This window comes from Chelon labrosus (assembly GCF_963514085.1).
Source record: "Chelon labrosus genome assembly, chromosome: 4".
NCBI lineage: Eukaryota > Metazoa > Chordata > Actinopteri > Mugiliformes > Mugilidae > Chelon > Chelon labrosus.
The window spans coordinates 15267427-15286333 of NC_140340.1; the positions used below are offsets into that span (position 1 = coordinate 15267427).

The 18907-nt window shown below is 41.5% G+C and overlaps 3 protein-coding genes across 3 annotated transcripts; 1 reads left to right on the forward strand and 2 right to left on the reverse strand.

The window, feature by feature from the left end:
- Window positions 1-3204: 3204 nt before the first annotated feature.
- slc32a1 (solute carrier family 32 member 1) lies at window positions 3205-6170 on the forward strand (the record flags this gene model as incomplete). Its single annotated transcript, XM_084542074.1, has 2 exons — window positions 3205-3597; window positions 4756-6170. The coding sequence occupies 2 exons, from the start codon at window positions 3205-3207 to the stop codon at window positions 5941-5943; spliced, it is 1581 nt and encodes a 526-aa protein (XP_084398200.1). The 3' UTR covers window positions 5944-6170.
- Window positions 6171-8475: 2305 nt separating this feature from the next.
- On the reverse strand, window positions 8476-13450 carry aurka (aurora kinase A). The gene is made up of 9 exons (XM_084542984.1): window positions 13220-13450; window positions 12781-12846; window positions 12153-12516; window positions 12028-12070; window positions 11736-11927; window positions 11128-11266; window positions 10751-10899; window positions 10444-10618; window positions 8476-9781 (listed from the first exon to the last, which is right to left on the reverse strand). Exons 2-9 carry the CDS (start codon window positions 12841-12843, stop codon window positions 9596-9598), a joined length of 1311 nt encoding a protein of 436 aa, XP_084399110.1. The 5' UTR covers window positions 12844-12846; window positions 13220-13450; the 3' UTR covers window positions 8476-9595.
- Window positions 13451-13969: 519 nt separating this feature from the next.
- LOC311486951 (uncharacterized protein) lies at window positions 13970-17752 on the reverse strand. The gene is made up of 5 exons (XM_084542985.1): window positions 17149-17752; window positions 15550-15661; window positions 15130-15241; window positions 14711-14874; window positions 13970-14597 (listed from the first exon to the last, which is right to left on the reverse strand). The coding sequence occupies exons 1-5, from the start codon at window positions 17184-17186 to the stop codon at window positions 14433-14435; spliced, it is 591 nt and encodes a 196-aa protein (XP_084399111.1). The 5' UTR covers window positions 17187-17752; the 3' UTR covers window positions 13970-14432.
- Window positions 17753-18907: the final 1155 nt, after the last annotated feature.

Here is an 18907-nt window from a genome sequence, read left to right on the forward strand (position 1 = left end):
AACCTTGTGCCAGCTCACCCATGTGTGTAATGTGAAAAAGGAGAGCCGGGGGGTGAAATACTGAGGAGAGAGAGGGGAGGAAGGAAAGTGTGCGTCGGAGGGAGGAGGGGGTGGAGGGGCACACTAGGAAATGAATTTGAGGACAAACTGAGATCACAATGCCGTTTTGGATTTGTCCTTCTATCACACACGTACACACAAAAAAAAGGAGGCTGGGGTATCGGACACGAGGGTCAGACACAAACGCAGTGCAAACTCGGACGACACAGATAAAGAGCTTTGATTGGTCATATCTGAATCGACAGAGATCAGGAGGATCCTCCAGGGACGTGGCACCCTGACCCTGTGATGACTCTCGGGATGGGTGATGAACTGGGGAAATCACTTTCCTCCTTCTAACAGATCAGAGACAGCACGATGTGTCTACAGGGATGCAAACAGAACTACAAAATTAAGTATCAAATGTACACACACACACACACACAAAAAGAAAGGACTAAAATCAGTTATAAATTGTGTGATATAACAGGATCTTAGGAAACTTTTGTGTTGTGGGTTCATCACAATAAGAAAATAAGACTCATTTTATTGCAGAATGAATACCAACACATTAATGACAACATGTTTTCCATTATCTTTAGAATTATTATCCTTATTATTATTATTATTGGCTTCTGTACAGCAGGTCGTGAAAAGGTCTGCACCACTGTAACCTGGTGTCAGGGCTGCTCTTTTCATCTTGCAGCACACTCCATCAGACAGCGCAGAGCGCAGATCAGAGGAGGGCTGCAGCGCACTGATAACAGCCTCCGTCATTAACTCTTTCATTCTGGGCGCCATGTTTTCGTTCCCACAGCTGTAAGTTAAAAAAAAAAAAAGAGTGACACACAAAAGACGCACAAAGCAGGCGCGCCTCAGAGCAAACGATGTATTTGCCTCGTATTTTGTGATTCAAACGCAGTCGGGATTGAGTTTTTTTTTTTTTTTTTTTATTGGTGATGCACAGGCCTGATAAACCTCGGCCTGTGTTCCTCCGTGTGAGCCTGTCGGTGAGCTCGTCGTGATGCAGTTTGGATTTGGGATGGATCCGGCTCAAGATCATTCAATCCTCTTAAAACAATTGTACAATATTTTTTGCTCTCGTTTTCTTTACTGTACACCTAATCTCCAGGCAGTAACACGTTTTAAATCCGGATCATACTTGACTGACTTTAAAGGGTTAAACATTTTTAACCTATATTTTAATAAAGCCAAACCAACACAGAAAGGCGTTTGTGGTATTTTGTGGACGCGTATAGTTGTTCTCTTTTAAACTCTACATAAATACTACGGCCTCTCATTCTAATCTGATACTCACACAAAACAAAAAAAACATAAACTTGCTGTTCGTGTTTGTAGTATTGTGATAACCAACTGAAGATCATGCATTCTTCTGTCATGTCACTGCAAAGCTGCGGGTTACAGTCTAGAGAAGGAACCAGACTCGGAGCGTTTAATAGGCCGCGTTATGTTTTTGGTTTTTTTTTTCTCCCCTGGATGGATACAGCAGATACAGACCGCGTTACAGCATACTGTGTGTGAGTACAGGCTTAGTGTGCCGAACTAGGCCGCTGCTTTGTATCATGGTGATGAACTCTGATACTGCAGCCCGAGGAAACGCTGAACACAAAGTCCTAGTGACAAGACAGTGTCAACAAACGGTTTACAGCGATTTGGGCTTGTGTTACCAGCTCGCTCACTAATAAAGCAAGACAATAACTTCAACTGGAGCTTTTACACATTTTTAGACTGAGCCAAAAACTAAACTGAGAGAATGTGACTTAATTTTATGAGATAATTTTTGAGCTGGAAAAGGGTTTAAATAGGATAGAAATTCTACTTAACTGAGAAATAAATGGCACACACGATCTGTGAACCTTTCCTTTTAAACTGACCTAAATTATTTTTCTTTATAAATAGCACTGACTTTTTTTTTTTTTTTTTTTTCTCAACGGGAGCACAGCCACGGGCCAGACTGTCACATCGTTGTCACAGACACACTCAAATTCATGAATGAGTGAATGAATGAGCATCCTGAATGAAGGCTTCAGCCTGACAGCAGAGCCGGTGGAATGAAATCAAAGTTTCGTTTCGGTTCGTACAAAATAAATGGAGACATTTATTTTGCCAAAGGTGAATTTAAAAATGTGGGTCGTCTCGAGTTCTATATCTTACCACATTTTGGCAAAGCAAAAGGAAAAAAAAAAAAAAAAGCAAGAAAATGTATTTCCCCCCCCGGAAAATCAAACCAACCCAACGCGAATATTAAACCCGATCAGCGTAATTCCAGAAACCAAAATGTGGTTATTATTTTGATGCTCCGCGTCCTCTTCTCCTAAAAAGAAATGGATGGCGCGACATTTTTTTAATTAACCAACCCCAGTTTTGTATGTTACATAATCTGATCCAAAGAGTTTGGGTTTTCGTCAAATTTCAGCCTCCTTTTATACGCGTAAAGTTATGCAAGATTTGAGGCCCCCGGAATGTCATTGGATGTTAGGATGAGGTATTATAGATTATGGGTTGGGGGAGGAATGGTGGGGGTACTGCAAGCACCTCCCCTAGAAATGCAGCAAATCTCTCCCGTTTTCTCCTGGTGGGGCACTGGGAGGGCTGGAGACGTGCTTTGCATTGGCAGGCTGATGAGGACACGTGTCTCCTCCCTGCCTTCCCCCCCGGACTCCACGGTACCGCATTGGCATCAGTAAAGGCACCTGAAAACCGACAGGCAACTCCTGGAAACGCTGCGTGCCACCTTATAACCCAAAAGAAAGCGATATTATAGGCCCTGCAGGAACCTGTGGCTCGCCTTTAGTCGTGCGTAAAGCTTTTGCGCACGCCGCTGAACCGCCTCAGAGACTGAAAAGGTGCGCGACTCGTCGAGCGTCAGAACGCAGCGCCAAGATGCAGAAACGGACCGGCGACGTCTGAAGGTGACATGAACCTGGGGATAATCAAGAGCAGCAGGCGTACAGTGAACAAGAAGTGGAGATAGCAACTGAAAAACCGTCGGTGTCTTGAAACAAAACTTGCGCTTTCCCTCGTGACTTTATCTAATGCAGAGTATCAAGAGCTGCAATCCAAAGTAGCCTCATTTTTTACTGACCGGAGGAGAAGAACATCAATTAAGCTGCAGACAGTTGAGAGTCGAGAGAGGAGCGAAAAATGGCGACCTTAATCAGAAGCAAGCTTTCTAATAAACTGACAAATGCAGCCACGACTGTGTCCAACAAATCCCAGGCAAAGGTGAGCGGGATGTTCGCCAGGATGGGGTTCCAGGCCGCCACCGACGAAGAGGGTCTGGGCTTCGCCGCCTGCGACGACCTGGACTACGACCACCGGCAAGGCATGCAGATGGACATTTTGACAACCGATGAGATGGGAGGCGAGGGCAGCGGAGACGGAGACGCTCTGGATGGGGACAGCCACTACCAGAGGGACGGCACCGGTCCACCGCATTCTGCCTCAAAGGACGGGGGTCCGACGAACGAGTTGACTGAAGTCAGACCAAAAATCACCGCTTGGGAGGCGGGCTGGAACGTCACGAACGCAATCCAGGTAAAGATGCGCTTCACGGATTATAAACGGGCGGTTCCGGCGCTCGGTTCTAATTGGCCGAGCCGTCTCCGGAGCAACTGTGAAATTCGACATGCACACCTGCGACCGCGTAAAAGGTTCATTAAAATGCCCATGTATAAACCAAAAACCAGCAGGCTTTATAGCAACTTTACCAAGTTTCTGCTTCATATGATGTGCGGAAAATATTCTTCTTAATTGCTCTATTGTTTTAATCTGTTATAAAAGTAGCATGCCCATGACCTCTTACCAGAGCAGTGCAGAGATTTTCAGAACCGCTTATGCGTTACAATGCGCTGAAAAAAAAAGGGAGGTAGTTGATGCCTTGTGCCCCCCTTCTTCCCCTTCCTCCTCCTCCCCCTCCTCCTCTCAACACACATTCTTTGTCTGTAGTGATGTCCAGTGTCACCGATGCACATCTCTGATAAGTGTGCACATCACACTCCGCATGGTTATGAAAAAAAGGATAAAGAAAATAGTTTTTAGCCTTTGGGTTTAAAGGAAACCAAAGCCTGAATTTTATAAATAATATTTTGGGATTGTTATGAAGGTTAAATGTACCTAAATGAATAGCAAATATTAAGTTGCGTGGGGTTTTACGCAGCATATTATAATTCCAAAACAGTCTTGAAAACAAAAATTAAAGTAGAAATGTATGAAATATCAAATTACCCACAGACAATCTTATGCGCGGTTGTTTTTTTTTTGTATTTTTTCCTCTCTCCATTTTTGGATGTGAGACTTCGCTTCAAGGGGGAGCATTTGCAGGACGGTGGAGTCTGTGTGCGGAGGCTATGCGACAAACATCCCTAGACGCAATGCTTTTCATTCCTTATCAGGGGCTGTGGTCACGGCAGTCGCCCTGACGTCACACTGTGTCTCCTTCAGACACAGTGTGACGTCAGAGGCGGGCGGATGCGCTCAAAGCGAAGTGGAAAACCCACCACGTAAAAAAAAAAAAAAAAAAACGGGAGTCACATTCATTGAGGAGTCACGCCGAGCAGCTCCAAAGCGCAAATTAAAATATGATCCGATCACTTCGACAAAAACAAAACAAAAAAAACTTTACTGTTTATTCAGTGAGCACAATTTAGCAGTTTTAACTCGTGCACAATATGTTTTCCTTTTCTGTGTTTCTAGGGGATGTTCGTTCTCGGGCTGCCCTACGCCATCCTGCACGGAGGATACCTCGGACTGTTTCTCATTATTTTCGCCGCCGTGGTGTGCTGTTACACGGGGAAAATCCTAATTTCCTGCCTGTACGAGGAGGACGAAGACGGGCAGCTCGTCCGTGTGAGGGAATCCTATGTGGACATTGCCAACGCCTGCTGCGCGCCCAGATTCCCATCTTTAGGCGGCCATGTCGTGAATGTAGCCCAGATCATAGAGTTAGTGATGACCTGCATCCTGTACGTGGTGGTCAGCGGTAATCTCATGTACAACAGCTTCCCAAACATGCCAATTTCCCAGAAGTCTTGGGCCATCATCGCCACCGCCGCTCTGCTCCCTTGCGCCTTCCTGAAGAACCTGAAAGCCGTCTCCAAGTTCAGCTTGCTGTGCACGATGGCCCACTTTGTCATCAACGTCCTGGTGATTGCGTACTGCCTCTCCAGGGCGAGGGACTGGGCCTGGGACAAGGTCAAGTTTTACATCGATGTCAAGAAGTTCCCCATCTCCATTGGGATTATCGTGTTCAGCTACACCTCGCAGATTTTCCTGCCTTCCCTGGAGGGGAACATGCAGAAACCCAGCGAGTTCCACTGCATGATGAACTGGACTCACATCGCTGCCTGCATCCTCAAGGGCCTGTTCGCCTTGGTGGCCTACTTGACCTGGGCTGACGCGACCAAGGAGGTCATCACAGACAACCTGCCCCCGACCATCCGAGCTGTCGTCAACCTCTTCCTAGTGGCCAAAGCTTTGCTGTCGTATCCGCTGCCGTTTTTCGCTGCCGTCGAGGTATTAGAAAAATCGTTTTTCCAGGATGGGGGACGTGCGTACTTCCCAGACTGCTACGGAGTCGATGGACGCCTAAAATCCTGGGGACTTACTCTCCGTTGTAGCCTTGTTGTGTTCACCTTGCTCATGGCGATCTATGTGCCACATTTCGCCCTCCTCATGGGTCTCACCGGCAGCCTGACAGGCGCAGGCCTCTGCTTCCTGCTTCCCAGTCTCTTCCACCTCAAGCTTTTATGGAGAAAGCTGCTATGGCACCAGGTTTTCTTTGATGTCGCCATCTTTGTAATAGGAGGTATATGCAGCGTATCTGGTTTCATCCACTCAATGGAGGGGCTCATAGAGGCTTTCCAAATGAACATAGAGGAGTAGATGCAAGTCATCGCTGGAACTATAGATGTTAACTGCAAATCCCCCCCATTTAGTGAAAAAGTGAAAAAGTAAAACACACCACGTATCTGTGCGCGCAGCCCCTCTGCTTAATTCATGCGTAAAAGCGCGCACGGAGCACATGCGGACATTTTCGCATTCATACAGTACTCGCATCAATTCACACACATGGTCGGTGGCAGTGAGGGAATCTGAGGCGTCCACAGCACACTGTAGGGTAATACATAGGAAAAAAGAAAAAAATATGTGAAGAAAAGTACAAACGCATATTTTCCAGAGGAGTGAACGTTTACAATATTGACCGTAAGCTAAAATTGCAAAAAGTGGGGGCAGCTTTGCCTCTTCGTCGCTCTTGTGGTGCTTCCCCACACGAGACTTCACTTCATGTAACGCTCGAGTTTGTGATGTACGGACACGGACATGATTTAATGACGATTACGTTTATTTTAAAATGGGCAAATACTAAGAAAAGAAAGAAAAAAAAAAACGAAATGCCACTTTCTTCTGTAGGTAATTTGCAATATGACTCCGGGCTGTGAATGTGGCGCTGAACCAAGAAAAAGCCTGACATAAAATAACACAATGGCAATAACCAACAGAAAGAGACAGGAATGCGTTTAGGAATATATAAAACGTTTTCGTTAGATATGAGAAAATCGGACCTTATGCGATAGATTTTAAAAATACTGGTAATGCAAAATATCAGATAGTACACAGCAGCTATACAAACTATGCATTGAATGTATGATATTTCAGACACACGATGAAACTGGGAAGTGGAAAAAAAAAATAAAACCTCTAAATTTACGATTCATCAATGCTTAGGCCTTTTTTCCCTCCAATATTTGACATTTATTTTATTGAGCTTTTCAATCGGCAAAACAAAATTCACCCCCACATGCAGGCTAAAATTCCAGCCGCACGTGGACCCCAAAACGAAGTTAAACTGCACACTCAATTTTAACACATTTAAAAAACGATAATAGTGATGATAACACACACACGTGGCCTGCTTTTGAAATTCGGTGTCTGAAAATCTAAAGGAAAAAAAAAAAAAGAGAGATCATTAAAGAGGAAAATGTGCATACAGGCATTTTTCATTCTGTGCAATCCAATGGGTCCTGTGGAAATGTTATAAAACCGTATGTGTAGTGTGTTATTGTGGTTTCAAAAAGATGGAATGTATATCTCAAAGTCGTTATCATATATCGTGAAATTAATATTAAAGAATAAAGAAATAAGTGAAATTATATTGTAAAAATGTGTGTGGTTTTATGTAAAACGAAAAACGGTCAGAACATGTATTTTTTTTCTCTATAATAAAAGACAGAAAATGATTGATAGTCGCTTTCATATTTATTTTTAGGCTAATATTAAATGCTGTGCAGGCCTTTTGGCTTGGAAGGAGAAGAAGAAGAAAAAAAAAATAACCAGAGAATATGTGGGTCTCGGGGTTTGTGTGAGGAGGGGGTGGGGTTCATACTTCGTCTGCACAAAATCGGATTACAAATTCTTCTGTATTTATTCCAGACCTGCATCTGCAAAGAAACTCGGAGCATGTTTTCCACTAGGCCTCACATTCCTATATGCTCAAATAAAACAAGCATTTCGACAGCCCTTATGCTTCAGGCACATGCGTAAGGCCTTATGGGCCGACCTGTTCATCCACTCTGTTGATTTCCTCCAGTTCAGGTAACATCTGGACAAACAATTTCATTTGTGAGTGACCTCATCTAAAGGTTTGTAAAAAACAAAAAACAAAAAAAAAAAAAAACAGAGGTGCACCGGGAGATTGAATTAGATGGAGGCGCAAAAAAACACAAGAGGGAACATTGCTATTTCTAAAGGAAATGATTAACAACTAGAGATGCATCTCAGTGCAAATATACCTTCAGTAATTTGGTCATAGTTAAATATGCAAAATACAGCTAATCTAAAATTATCACTGCTGTTTTTTGGGAACGAATCACCCATCAGTACTTCCTTTCAAACACTCACAAATATCTTTTTAAAAAAACGAATTTTAAGCACATTCAGACGTGAAAAGAGTATATTAAAACAATAAATTTTTGTTCAAACAATCGAGTCATAATGAATTTGCTCTCCATTATGTTCCAAGACAATTTGCATACACATTATTTATGCCTGGGGAGCCACCTAGCGGAAAGGGACGTCAACTGCACAAAACAATGGACGGACTGGATCAACGATTTTGCGTCACCCTAACATAACTGAATTAGTTTTTGGTAGGTGTATGTGTATGTATACACACATAAGACATTACATATACTTTCATCACTGCTCCCCTTAACCCTGGTTCGTCTAAAAAGTTAAGTTTAAAAAAATATATATATAGTTATAAGTTATAGTCTCTAAATATTGTTTAAGATGAAAATAAACACTGTCTACTTAATTATAACACAGACTCTCAGGTTTACCCTGCAAACCCATCAGATATTTAACATCTTTGAGACTAAACATCTACCCACCCCCCGTATTACTCTCAGAAAGAACAAATTACAGCGCTTTTATATATAAACAGCAACTCTCTAAAGTAGCCTTTTAGTTCAATATTTTATTTTACAAGCAGTAAATCACTTTCATTCAAACCTGTAACATTATCCCAGTTGCAGTGGTTTTCTATCGCCACCTGCTGACCGCACACAGCACTGGAGGCTCTTGATAAAACAGAACTTTCAAGGTGATTTCACTCATCCGGCATTCATGCAGTGCAAAGTCTGGTTTACCAAGTAATCGAGACAATTAAGAGAATTTGAAATGCAAACAAGACAAACACATAAAAGACATATTGGTTCATTTCAAAGTGGAAGATAATTTACCAACTCAAGTAATGACATTTTAGAAACCATAAAAATTCTAATTAATGGAAAAAAAAAAAAAAAGGAAAGTGAAATATTTACAATCAAGAGGATGCCACCTGTACAGAGCCCCTCAAGAGTCACGGTCGAGTTACTTTAAGAGGACCTCACAATAACATTTACATTTCCTCTCATCCGTGTAGAAAACCTGAGCTGCAGCATGAGACAGTATTGTGCATTATCAGCTGTGGCTGCTTACGTCTGCATTATTGCATTTAGAAGGAAAACAAGAGTTATTTAAACAGCTTTTCACAGACAATGTTGAAATAGTACTAGAGCTGGACATATCCATAAGAACATACTGAACTACAGCAGCTGAAGTCCAAATAATAACCATATATGAAGCCACAGCCAAACAGAGCAGTTGCACTATGGATATGGTAGGGCTTTTAAATTAAAAAAGGGCACTGAAGCATCACATGTAGTGCCAGATAATCTCTCTCCCTTTTTCTAGTCTCTTAACTTCAGTCTGGATCAGAGGGAATGTAAAACAAATTTCAACGGAGCACAAAGAGCCCCCCACTGTGACTTTTTAGAGGTTCTGTAAATTGGTAAGACAGGAAACTCAAAAGATAAAAGATGACAAATATAAATCAAGTGGCTCAAACATATCTGCAGATGGAAAACGCCCACATGAAGAGATGTTGCATTCACCTCAGCGATAAAAGCAGATTCCTATAAATGTCCCTCACTTTCGCAAAGTCTGTGTTCTGCAACACTCTCATGTACAACCCACAGCAGCAGGATGGGAGCAATCACAGACTGGGCTCTTCGTTGTTGTTCATGGTTGTCGGCACTTTGGTCGAGCACTCGGTTACCCATGGGTGAGTCAGGACTCCCTGGATGGGGAGTCTGTGCATGGGATTGTGCTTTAGCAGCCTGGCAACCAAGTCTTTAGCTCCAGCACTGATGGTGCTCTGTGCAGGGTAGGTGTACTCCACCTGGATGACAGGAAACAGGGACAAAGATTCAACATTACATACCACTAATGAGAAAAGCTGCAGTGCATGTCTGCAAACTCAAGCAGGATGACACAATCAGGCAGCACTGTTATACACTGATCAGCCATGACATTATGACCACTGACAGGAGAAGTAAATAACATTGACCATCTTGTGATAATCCAGTGGTCTGCTGGGAAACGTTTGGACCTGGCATTCATATTAATGTTCCTTAGACATGTAGCACCCACCTAGACCAGACCAGGCACCCCCACCCCATAGCAATGACACTCCTTGATGGCAGCAGCCATCCCCAGCAGGACGCAGCCTGACACAGGCGCACACACAAAAGCAGTTTAGGAACAACTAAAAAAAACATGAAGAACAGCACAAGGTGTTGACCTGGACTCCAGATTCACTAGATCCCTAACAGCTCAAGCATCTGTGGGAGGCACTGGAACAAGCCTGATCCACAGAGGACCCTCCCCTCAACTCATAGGACCCAAAGGTCCCCACTAACAGCATTGTGTTGCCAGACACCACCGGACACCCCCAGAAGGCCCATGTCCATTATCTGATGAGTCAGAACAGTTTAGGAGGCACAAGAGTGGTCATAATGTTATCCCGGATCAGTGTATATGCCTGTTGACGGAGTGTAATACCCTTGATATCTTGCGGTATGTCTCGTCGTGAGTTTTTGCTTCAAAGGGGGGCTTTCCAACCAGGAATTCGTAGCACAGGACACCCAGACTCCACAAGTCCACCTTCTCATCGTGAGTTTTTCCCTCAATCATCTCTGGAGGTAAGTAGTCCAGTGTACCACACAGGGTGGATCTCCTGAACGATGAACAAAAAAGAAAGAGTAAGGCACCAACTAAACAAGTGAACCAATAGAAAGAAAGCTCAATTTTCTCTAAAAGGCAAAATAGTTTCACAAAACAAATATACAGATAATACAGATGTGGTTACCTGGAGGACGGTGTGTGAACAGACCAGCCAAAATCTGCAATCTTCAGCTCTCCATTTGCTCCCAACAACAAATTCTCTGGTTTGATGTCCCTGTGAATCACTTTCTTGGTGTGGCAATAGTTGAGGGCATCTGCTAGCTCCATGATGTACTAGTAAGAAACATTAAGTAGGAAGTAAGCTACATGGACAGTCTTAACTGTCTTAACTAAAGTTTTAAAACCCTTCAAGCAAGAAAACTGGTCATCAATTTTTGTGGCTAAAGTTTCTCACATAAACGTCATTGCTTTCACTTGATACATTTAAACGTGTTTAAACTGGGTATGTATTCATTTGATAGCATTGCACATTTTAGAAAATGGTTAAACTGGCAGACTTACTGTGGCACTTCTGTCCTCAGGAAAGCTTCCACAGCGCTGCAGCTCGCTGTACAGCTCTCCTCTAGGCGCAAACTCGAGGATTAGATATACACGAGATGCGTCATGGAAGTAGCCGTAGAGTCGCAGGATGTTTGGATGCCTGCAGGACGCCGAGGCAGAAGACTCTTCTTAGAAATTGTCTAAGCATGCAACCGATATTTAAAAAAAGTAGAGAATGGCTGAACTAAATGAGTAATCCCTTTAGCTGACACCTCAGCTTCTGTTTATAGAGCAGGTCAAGAGTCTTTACACTAAGGATTTTAAGAGGTGATACATCAGTTATGCAACTAATCTTCATGAAGACAATGACTTTTTAGTTAAACTGTTTTAGTGATGCGTTCATTCAACAACATAACCATTTTATGCATTATGGAGTGATGTTTAAATCTACTACATTATACAGACTGGTTACTCAACTGACAAAAATGTAATAAATAAGAATAAATGAAATTCATCAGTGTTACATAGTACACTTCAAAAGCACCACCACCCAGGGAATTTAACCAGATCACTTTGCCGATAATTCAGACACAGCTTTTTAATTTGATGTAATCTGAACAACAATTTACCTGAGGTGAGACTGGATCTCCACTTCTCTCCTCAGCTGGTGCTCTACACCGGCCTTCTCCAGCTGCTTCTTGAAGAGCACCTTCAGGGCCAAGATGAACTTAGTTTGTCGCTCTCTGGCCAGGTAGACGTTGCCAAACTTTCCCTTTCCTAAGGGGCGGCCAATGTCAAAGTTTTCCAGGCTCCACGGTTTCCTGTGCGAGCACAGCAGCACAGTGTGAGAACAATGGCAACACATTCTGTAATTTTCCATTGCATTACATAAATGTTCAAAAGAATCACTCTCAGACATACTTTGAAGAGGACGCATGAGCATGATCATTCTTGGCCGGTTTGGCTAACAAAAAGAAAAGCAAAGACACATTTTAGAATCCAAGACACAGACTTAAACACTCGTTTGTCCAGTAAAGTCTACGTACTTTGAGGCTTCTCCGACTTTGCCGGTTCCGACGGTGGCTTGGTTGACTCAGGCGTCACCCTGGGCACTAGCTTCTGTGGCTGGTTTTGCTGGGGTAAAGGTTTCGGTTGTGGTGTAGGGTTGACAGGATTCACATTCTGATCAGCAGGTTGGTTGGGCTTCACAACAACAGAGCCATGAGATACTGGTTTCTGATGGCTCACGGGACGCTGAACACGCTGAGGTCCATTTGAAACGCCTAGGACCCGCTGAGGTCCATTTGACACACCCAAGACTCGCTGATGCGGAGTTGGTGTGACTACGGCTTTCTGAATCCTCTGTGGCTGTTGCGAGACAGGAATACGCTTCGGCCCATCTGTGTTTGACTGCAATCAAAGTGAAACACCAAACACTGAATACATCTGCTTTTTTAAAAATGATAACTGGGTCTTTTCCTTATGCCCTTTGGTGATCATCTCTTAGCCGCATGTGTGTGTTTAAATGTCTAACTAAACCTGTAACATGCCCGAAAATCCATCAGCATAACAAGTCCTAGGTTGTCAGTAATTGAGATCAAGAATTTTTTTTTGACAGAAGTCATTTCACTTTGTAAACTTAATAGTCATGGTCAAAACAATATGGTGCATTACCTTCACTTCAGGTCTTTGTAGTTTTGTGCCCATGGCCACCTTGATCATCGCAGAAGAATCCATATTCTGAGAGAAAAGAGTGGAGAAATATTACTTCACCATTAATAAAACAAATGGCACAAAATATTTTTTTTCACCCTGCCCTTTTCACTAAACTGACGCACTGATAAAGTGGATTAGCTGATCAAACTTATTTCAACCACAACGTCACCTAACACATGTGCTTACAGCTGCTCTTATCTTTAAACTAATCCCTAAAAATGTACATAAACACTGAAAAAGGTGGACTATCTTTAGGTGACAAAACGTTAGCCACCATTCTCGCGTGGCTACCAAACGTTACAGAAAATGGCTAACATTAGCTTTGTAACCATGGCAAACAACACCTCCCACATAATAATACTCATTAAACTATGAATTATGAGACAACAACACTTACCTAAATATAGTATTGTACAATGGCCGAGAGCAACCACTGTCCGATAATTTATCCAGAATTTAAAAGGGTCGAAGGCAGATCTCCAGCAGGAAAAGCTACCCTAGCTAGCTACCAGCTACGTCTGCCAGTAGACGAGAGCTGACAAACATAAGCAAAATCCAGTACAACGATACTACACGAACTTTTCCACCCTATCGCAGAACCAGTCCTTTCGAGAAATAAATATAGTCTAAACCCGCACAATTAAAACTGCACAGGCGTTCGAGTTCAGACTCTATGCGTAAGCAGCTAACAGTTTCCTTATAGCAGTGCCTATTTGATTTCAAACGTCCCTCTGTTCAAAACCTTTAAACACACCGCGGCCTGCGATTGGCTGAGGGAATGCTCTGTACTCGCCCTCCATTGGCTGACGTGACTTGACGTCAGAGGAAATGCTCCATATCAGTGGAGGCGCATGCGCTGTGGATACTAAAAGACTGCGTATCTGCTGCAAATTATTTTATGGCATTTAGTTTTACGTAATGTTTTGTTTTTTTGTTTTTTCTACGAATATAGCCAGCACCAATGTTACACACAGCAGCGATAACAATTTGTCCAAACAAGAAGAAGAAGCACAGCTTACTGATTCAATAGAAAATATACCAGACAACATCATGCCATGTTTTCAAAGAATTGAAAATGACTGGATGCATTAACATATCTGTGTTTTTAAAATGTATTGAAGATTCTCAGTTGGACAAGGTTGAGAGACAAAGCAGGCATTTATTTTACAGCTGTTAATAATTCCAAAAGGGGACATGTTGGGTTGCTTTAAGACGTTTCACCACTCATTTAAGTTAGTTTCTCAGTTCTGATGGCTTTTAATATAGAATGATATAAGTTTCAAATAACTATCATAACACACTGGCAAACAAAATAGACATAACACTAGAAGAATATCCAGGTAGTTGTGAAAATCTGTTCACATACCTTCTGTATGTGAACAGATTTACTGTACTATCATGAAACTCCATGACATACGGGGGAAGATGGTTGCTGCTTTTTGTTTTACAGTTAAATTAAATAACTTCATTGCAAATATCACAGCAGGTTTCAGAAAGAAGGAACAAGTCAGCTGTTCGGGATCTGATTTTCTGAGGAGTTCAAAGGTCCCATGAGCACAACATCCAACTCGCTGACTGAGTGGTGATGTTACTGAGTTCAAAATATAATCTCATGAAGAAGCCGATAAAGCTGCTGCAAACTGGAAATCAATGCCTGGATCCTGAGAGCGTAGGAAGTCCAGTCCTCTCGGCGTCCCAGTTGTAGAAAGGTACCTGCTGTTGTGGTTGTAAACCAGGACAATGACGTCACAGTCACACTCCTGGAGCTCTCGAACCTGAACAAAACAAGAGATGACAGACTGATCAGATACAGTGGGAGAGACGAGGGACCACATTTTGCTCCTTGAAAGTTTCACAAAAATCTGTTCATGTATACAAATGTACACACCTTTTCCTCAAGGCCTCTCATAAGGAGGTCAGCTGTTCCCTGTTGACTCTCTTCATCAGATGACGAGTCCTGAAATGGTTCTCCCTGCGACAGCCTGCTGCATTCAGAGTCGACCTCCTCGGTGTCATCTTGATTCAGCTTTTCAAAAACACTCGTTGTGATATCTGGAATAAAGATACATCTGTCAAGGAACACTTTAATTTCTTACATTTTCAGCATACTCACTGCAACTTATAATTCCCTACGTCCGACAGATTTATTTCTGTCACTTATGCTGCGTTCCAGACAACTCAGAAGTTGAGAGCAACTACTGGAATAAATGCAGCCCGAACACCACACAAAGTCGGTGTTCCGACTTGTGAACTTGGACCAAATCCATTTACCCTGATATTTAGAAAATGTAAACTGGCTTTCATTACCTTCAGTACATGTTTCTGCCTTTGTTGAGGTGGAAAATGACTTGTTTTCTTTTGACTGCCCTCCATCATCATCATCCTTCTTCTTCTTTCGGTTCCTGTTGTAAATCCAACACTTTACCAAACGATATGAACAATTAGAAACAAACAAACAAAAAAAATATTTCCAGATTTTGTCTGCAAGTATGTCCACAGTCATGAAACCATATGTGATTATTTATTTTTTTGCATGTTTTGTAAATAACATTTCCACCCTTGGTAATTCACAAAGGCCATGATTGGACCTGGTACCGATCAGGACAAGTATTCAAATGTGTACTAAATTGGTGTATTGGCTTTATATTATGCTTGTGCGTTTTTATTGTCTCTGAATAATTTGGGTAAGCAGATGTCTCTCTCTTTCGTAAAACAAGTGTGGTTTACCTTTATTTTCTCATCCACAAGACCCGTTGCCAGTGCTGCCTGCTGGATTTTCAGTTTGTTCTCATTTGTGCTGCAGTTCTGCATTCCCTGTTCCCAGAGAGATTCAAGGATTCTGAAACAGCAGCAGCATACACAGAGTCAGGTTCTCTTACTGAGACGAAGTGAAGTCAAATGTTAACTCCAAACTCAATAGTCAGTGTTTAAATGTGTTAAGATTGTCCGCAAGTAAAACAGCACTGTTGATGATCGTGATTTGAACCATGTATAATAACTTTTAATCATGATCAGCCAAACTGAACACAATCAGACACAAAACATAAATCTTTTGATAAGGCCAATCTAAATATTTGTTATGATATTGTAAGATGGGTGCTGATTTTACTGCACAGTCAATGTAGAGGATAGTTTGTCACAGTGTTTTCTGATACATCAGTGAATTTGAGGTTTAGTTCATTTACATAAACCACAAATATCTGCATGACAGACAGCCTTATTTAATGGCATATGAATAATACAATAGTCAGTGCAAACTTGAAAGACATCAACTCTTCAGAATGTAGAATAAACTCATCCGAGAAATGTCTTCCTCTCCAGATTGCTGATTGTGGTGGGGGGTGGGTGGAACTTCTTCATAGATGGGACCATCAAGTAATCAAGCAAATCTCAGTTTAATAAATTTGATTATTGTAGTGGGCTCATCTAAGAACTTAAAATTAGCAGGTCACTTGTCAACATATGACAGCTGTCTTCTTTATTCTAGATTAAATTTTTAGTTAATCAAAATAATATAGAGTGAGTCTTTGCCAAGGGGTGTCTTGGTCAAGAAGCTGTCCTTTTGATGATTTAGTTGTAGATACATTTGAGGAGGAATCAACATCATTTCGACTAAATTTTTCAAATGATTATATAAAAAATATATTTATTTACAACCCTGCATGATGCTTTTGGGACACGCTTTGTAGTAAGTTTGAACAAAATAGGTTCAACTGGTGACAAATACTGTGTTTAAGTAAAGAAGAGTTGGAGAGGTTTAGATTAAATATAAACTATAGTTATGATTTATGTGAATAACATAAAGAAGCTATTTGCTATTAAATAAGCATATTGCCGAAGGAGGAGTGATTCAACAAGAAGACATTTTTAATATTATTAAAAAAATTACATGGGCCAAGATTTTATTTTTAAAGGTGTTATTTATTGATTGGAAAACTTTCACATAGAAGAAACAGATTGTATCAATAATAACAATAATAATAATAATAATAAACTTTGGACACTTGGAACTTTATCAATATTGCACCACGTGATACCAGCCGTATTTTGCTCATTTCAGCAACATAAAACACTTCACTGCTCATCTTATGAAGCTTAGTTATTGGTAATTGTTATTATACACCTCAAGGGTTCAGTTAATATAATTACAAATTAATAAAAAACATTTCTTCACTCACTCAGCACCAACGTTGTTGACTTGCAAGGCTAAAAGAGCTTCGACCAAACTGCGGTAGCATTGTGTGCAGTTTCTCCCGACGTACATCAATGTCAGCTCTTACGTGATGATACAGACCGATATTTATTCATGTGCATCAGTGTACTTACTGCAGCGTTTCAGAAGGAATTGCGTTTTTCTTCGGCATGTTTTCTGTTTGTGTTGCCGCCGTGGCTCTCTGTCACTGCCGGACGTGAAACGAGCATGCGCTGATAGATACGAATTGCGCGTGCGCGAATTTGAGAATTACGGAAGCCGGATGTTATGGTTCATTAACTGTAGTAAATCCATACGAAACTTTGCGGTTCCATTTTCCACCGTATAAACACTGTGATAATCATCAGCACCAACCCTTACATGTAGTTTTCTGTTAAATAAAAATATCCAGGAGCCAATTATAATGTATACCAGCGATCCCTTAAAGATTTCAATTGAAGATTTCAATTTAATGAGCAATCCCTTTTCCCAGAGCATCCCTTAAACCTTCTCCACATCAAAAAGTGAAAGCTATTGAATCTATCCTGTTTGTCTGTGGTTTCCTGATCTCAGATTCTAGGTATAGTTAGGGTTGCCACCTTTCAGAAATAAAAATAAGGGACGCCCACCACGGCTCCTCGGGGCCATGACCACTATGGGCCAACTCCTGTGGGACAGGGGGCCCACAGCAGTGCCATGTTTAATTTTGTGCTGGTGTGTTTAGTAAACTGGTGATCAAGAAAGTAATTGTTCATACTTAAAGCTTGAAATGCATTATTAACAATGAACACATTCTCTTATAAAGTGCAGTTAATTAAATCTTAAATGAAATCTGTACCAATTAACTTTTTAACAAAATTTATTTATTTATTTGTTTGTTTATTTATTTATTAACTGTTAATCTATTAGTATGATTTGTTTTTTTAAGTGGCCATATTATATTGGCTAATACTACTGTATATTAAATAAATGATCATTCATAAACCACACATGTCAACCTCGAGGACCATAACTGTATCAGGCAAGATAATATTTTATATCTATCAGAACTGACCCGCAGGTGTTTTACGTGCGTCAGGTAGGTACGTCATTCAGCTCCTCCTCACAACTTTATTGACAAACTGAACTGAACTGAACTGACATCTTCGGGCAAAACCATTGACCATTATTGTTAGATTTAGTGTTGATGTGTGTGTGACAGACATGTGTTTTGGACATTTATGGAAATACGGAACAAATCGCGTCCCGTGTTGTTTTAATACGGGACGCAACATTTAATTGCCAAATAAGGGACGATTCTGTATTTTACGGGACGGGTGGCAACCCTAGGTATAGTACAGCATCCATTGCATGTTGCCCTTTAAGGAGCCGACTCTGATATGGAAAGATTTCTGCTTTCTAGGAAGTAGGCTAACTTTCCTGTTACCATTCACTCCATAACCGTACAAAGGTGAGAGGTCAAAGCAATCGGCAACTGGACGGATCCAAGAGATCTTTCCTTGGCTTCCGAACATTTACGTTTACTGTATGTTTCCGTATTGATGGAAGCTGCCAGTATCCCAGACTTTTTTTAACAACCATAATGCAATTTCAAGTGTACAGTCTGCCAATATTCTATAGCACACTTTATCTTTACCAGGAGTAGTCTGACCAGCCCTAGTAATTGCTCTTAGTAACTAAAATATACTTAAAGACATGTCTAAAGGATCTTGTGAAACCTCCCTTTTCCTCTTTGCCTTCTCTTTCACCTCTTTCCTTTCCTATTTTTCTTTCTTTTTCTGTTGTTTCTTTGCCTTTTTTTCTTGTTTATTCCATTCCCTGTTTTTCTGCTTTACTCTCGTTCCTCACCTCTAACTCCTCAGTCTCCATCTCTGTAATCTCCTCTGGGTTATT

Coding starts and splice junctions, on each gene's coding strand:
- LOC311486951 (XM_084542985.1), bottom strand. CDS start 17,186: ATGCCGAAGAAAAACGCAATTCCTTCTGAAACGCTGCA. Junction 15,242..15,549: donor TTGTGGATGAGAAAATAAAG/GTAAACCACACT, acceptor CGTTTGGTAAAG/TGTTGGATTTACAACAGGAA. Junction 14,875..15,129: donor GGCAGAAACATGTACTGAAG/GTAATGAAAGCC, acceptor TCTTTATTCCAG/ATATCACAACGAGTGTTTTT.
- aurka (XM_084542984.1), bottom strand. CDS start 12,843: ATGGATTCTTCTGCGATGATCAAGGTGGCCATGGGCACAAAACTACAA. Junction 11,267..11,735: donor GAGATCCAGTCTCACCTCAG/GTAAATTGTTGT, acceptor GGCGTCCTGCAG/GCATCCAAACATCCTGCGAC. Junction 10,619..10,750: donor GTTCACACACCGTCCTCCAG/GTAACCACATCT, acceptor TTCATCGTTCAG/GAGATCCACCCTGTGTGGTA.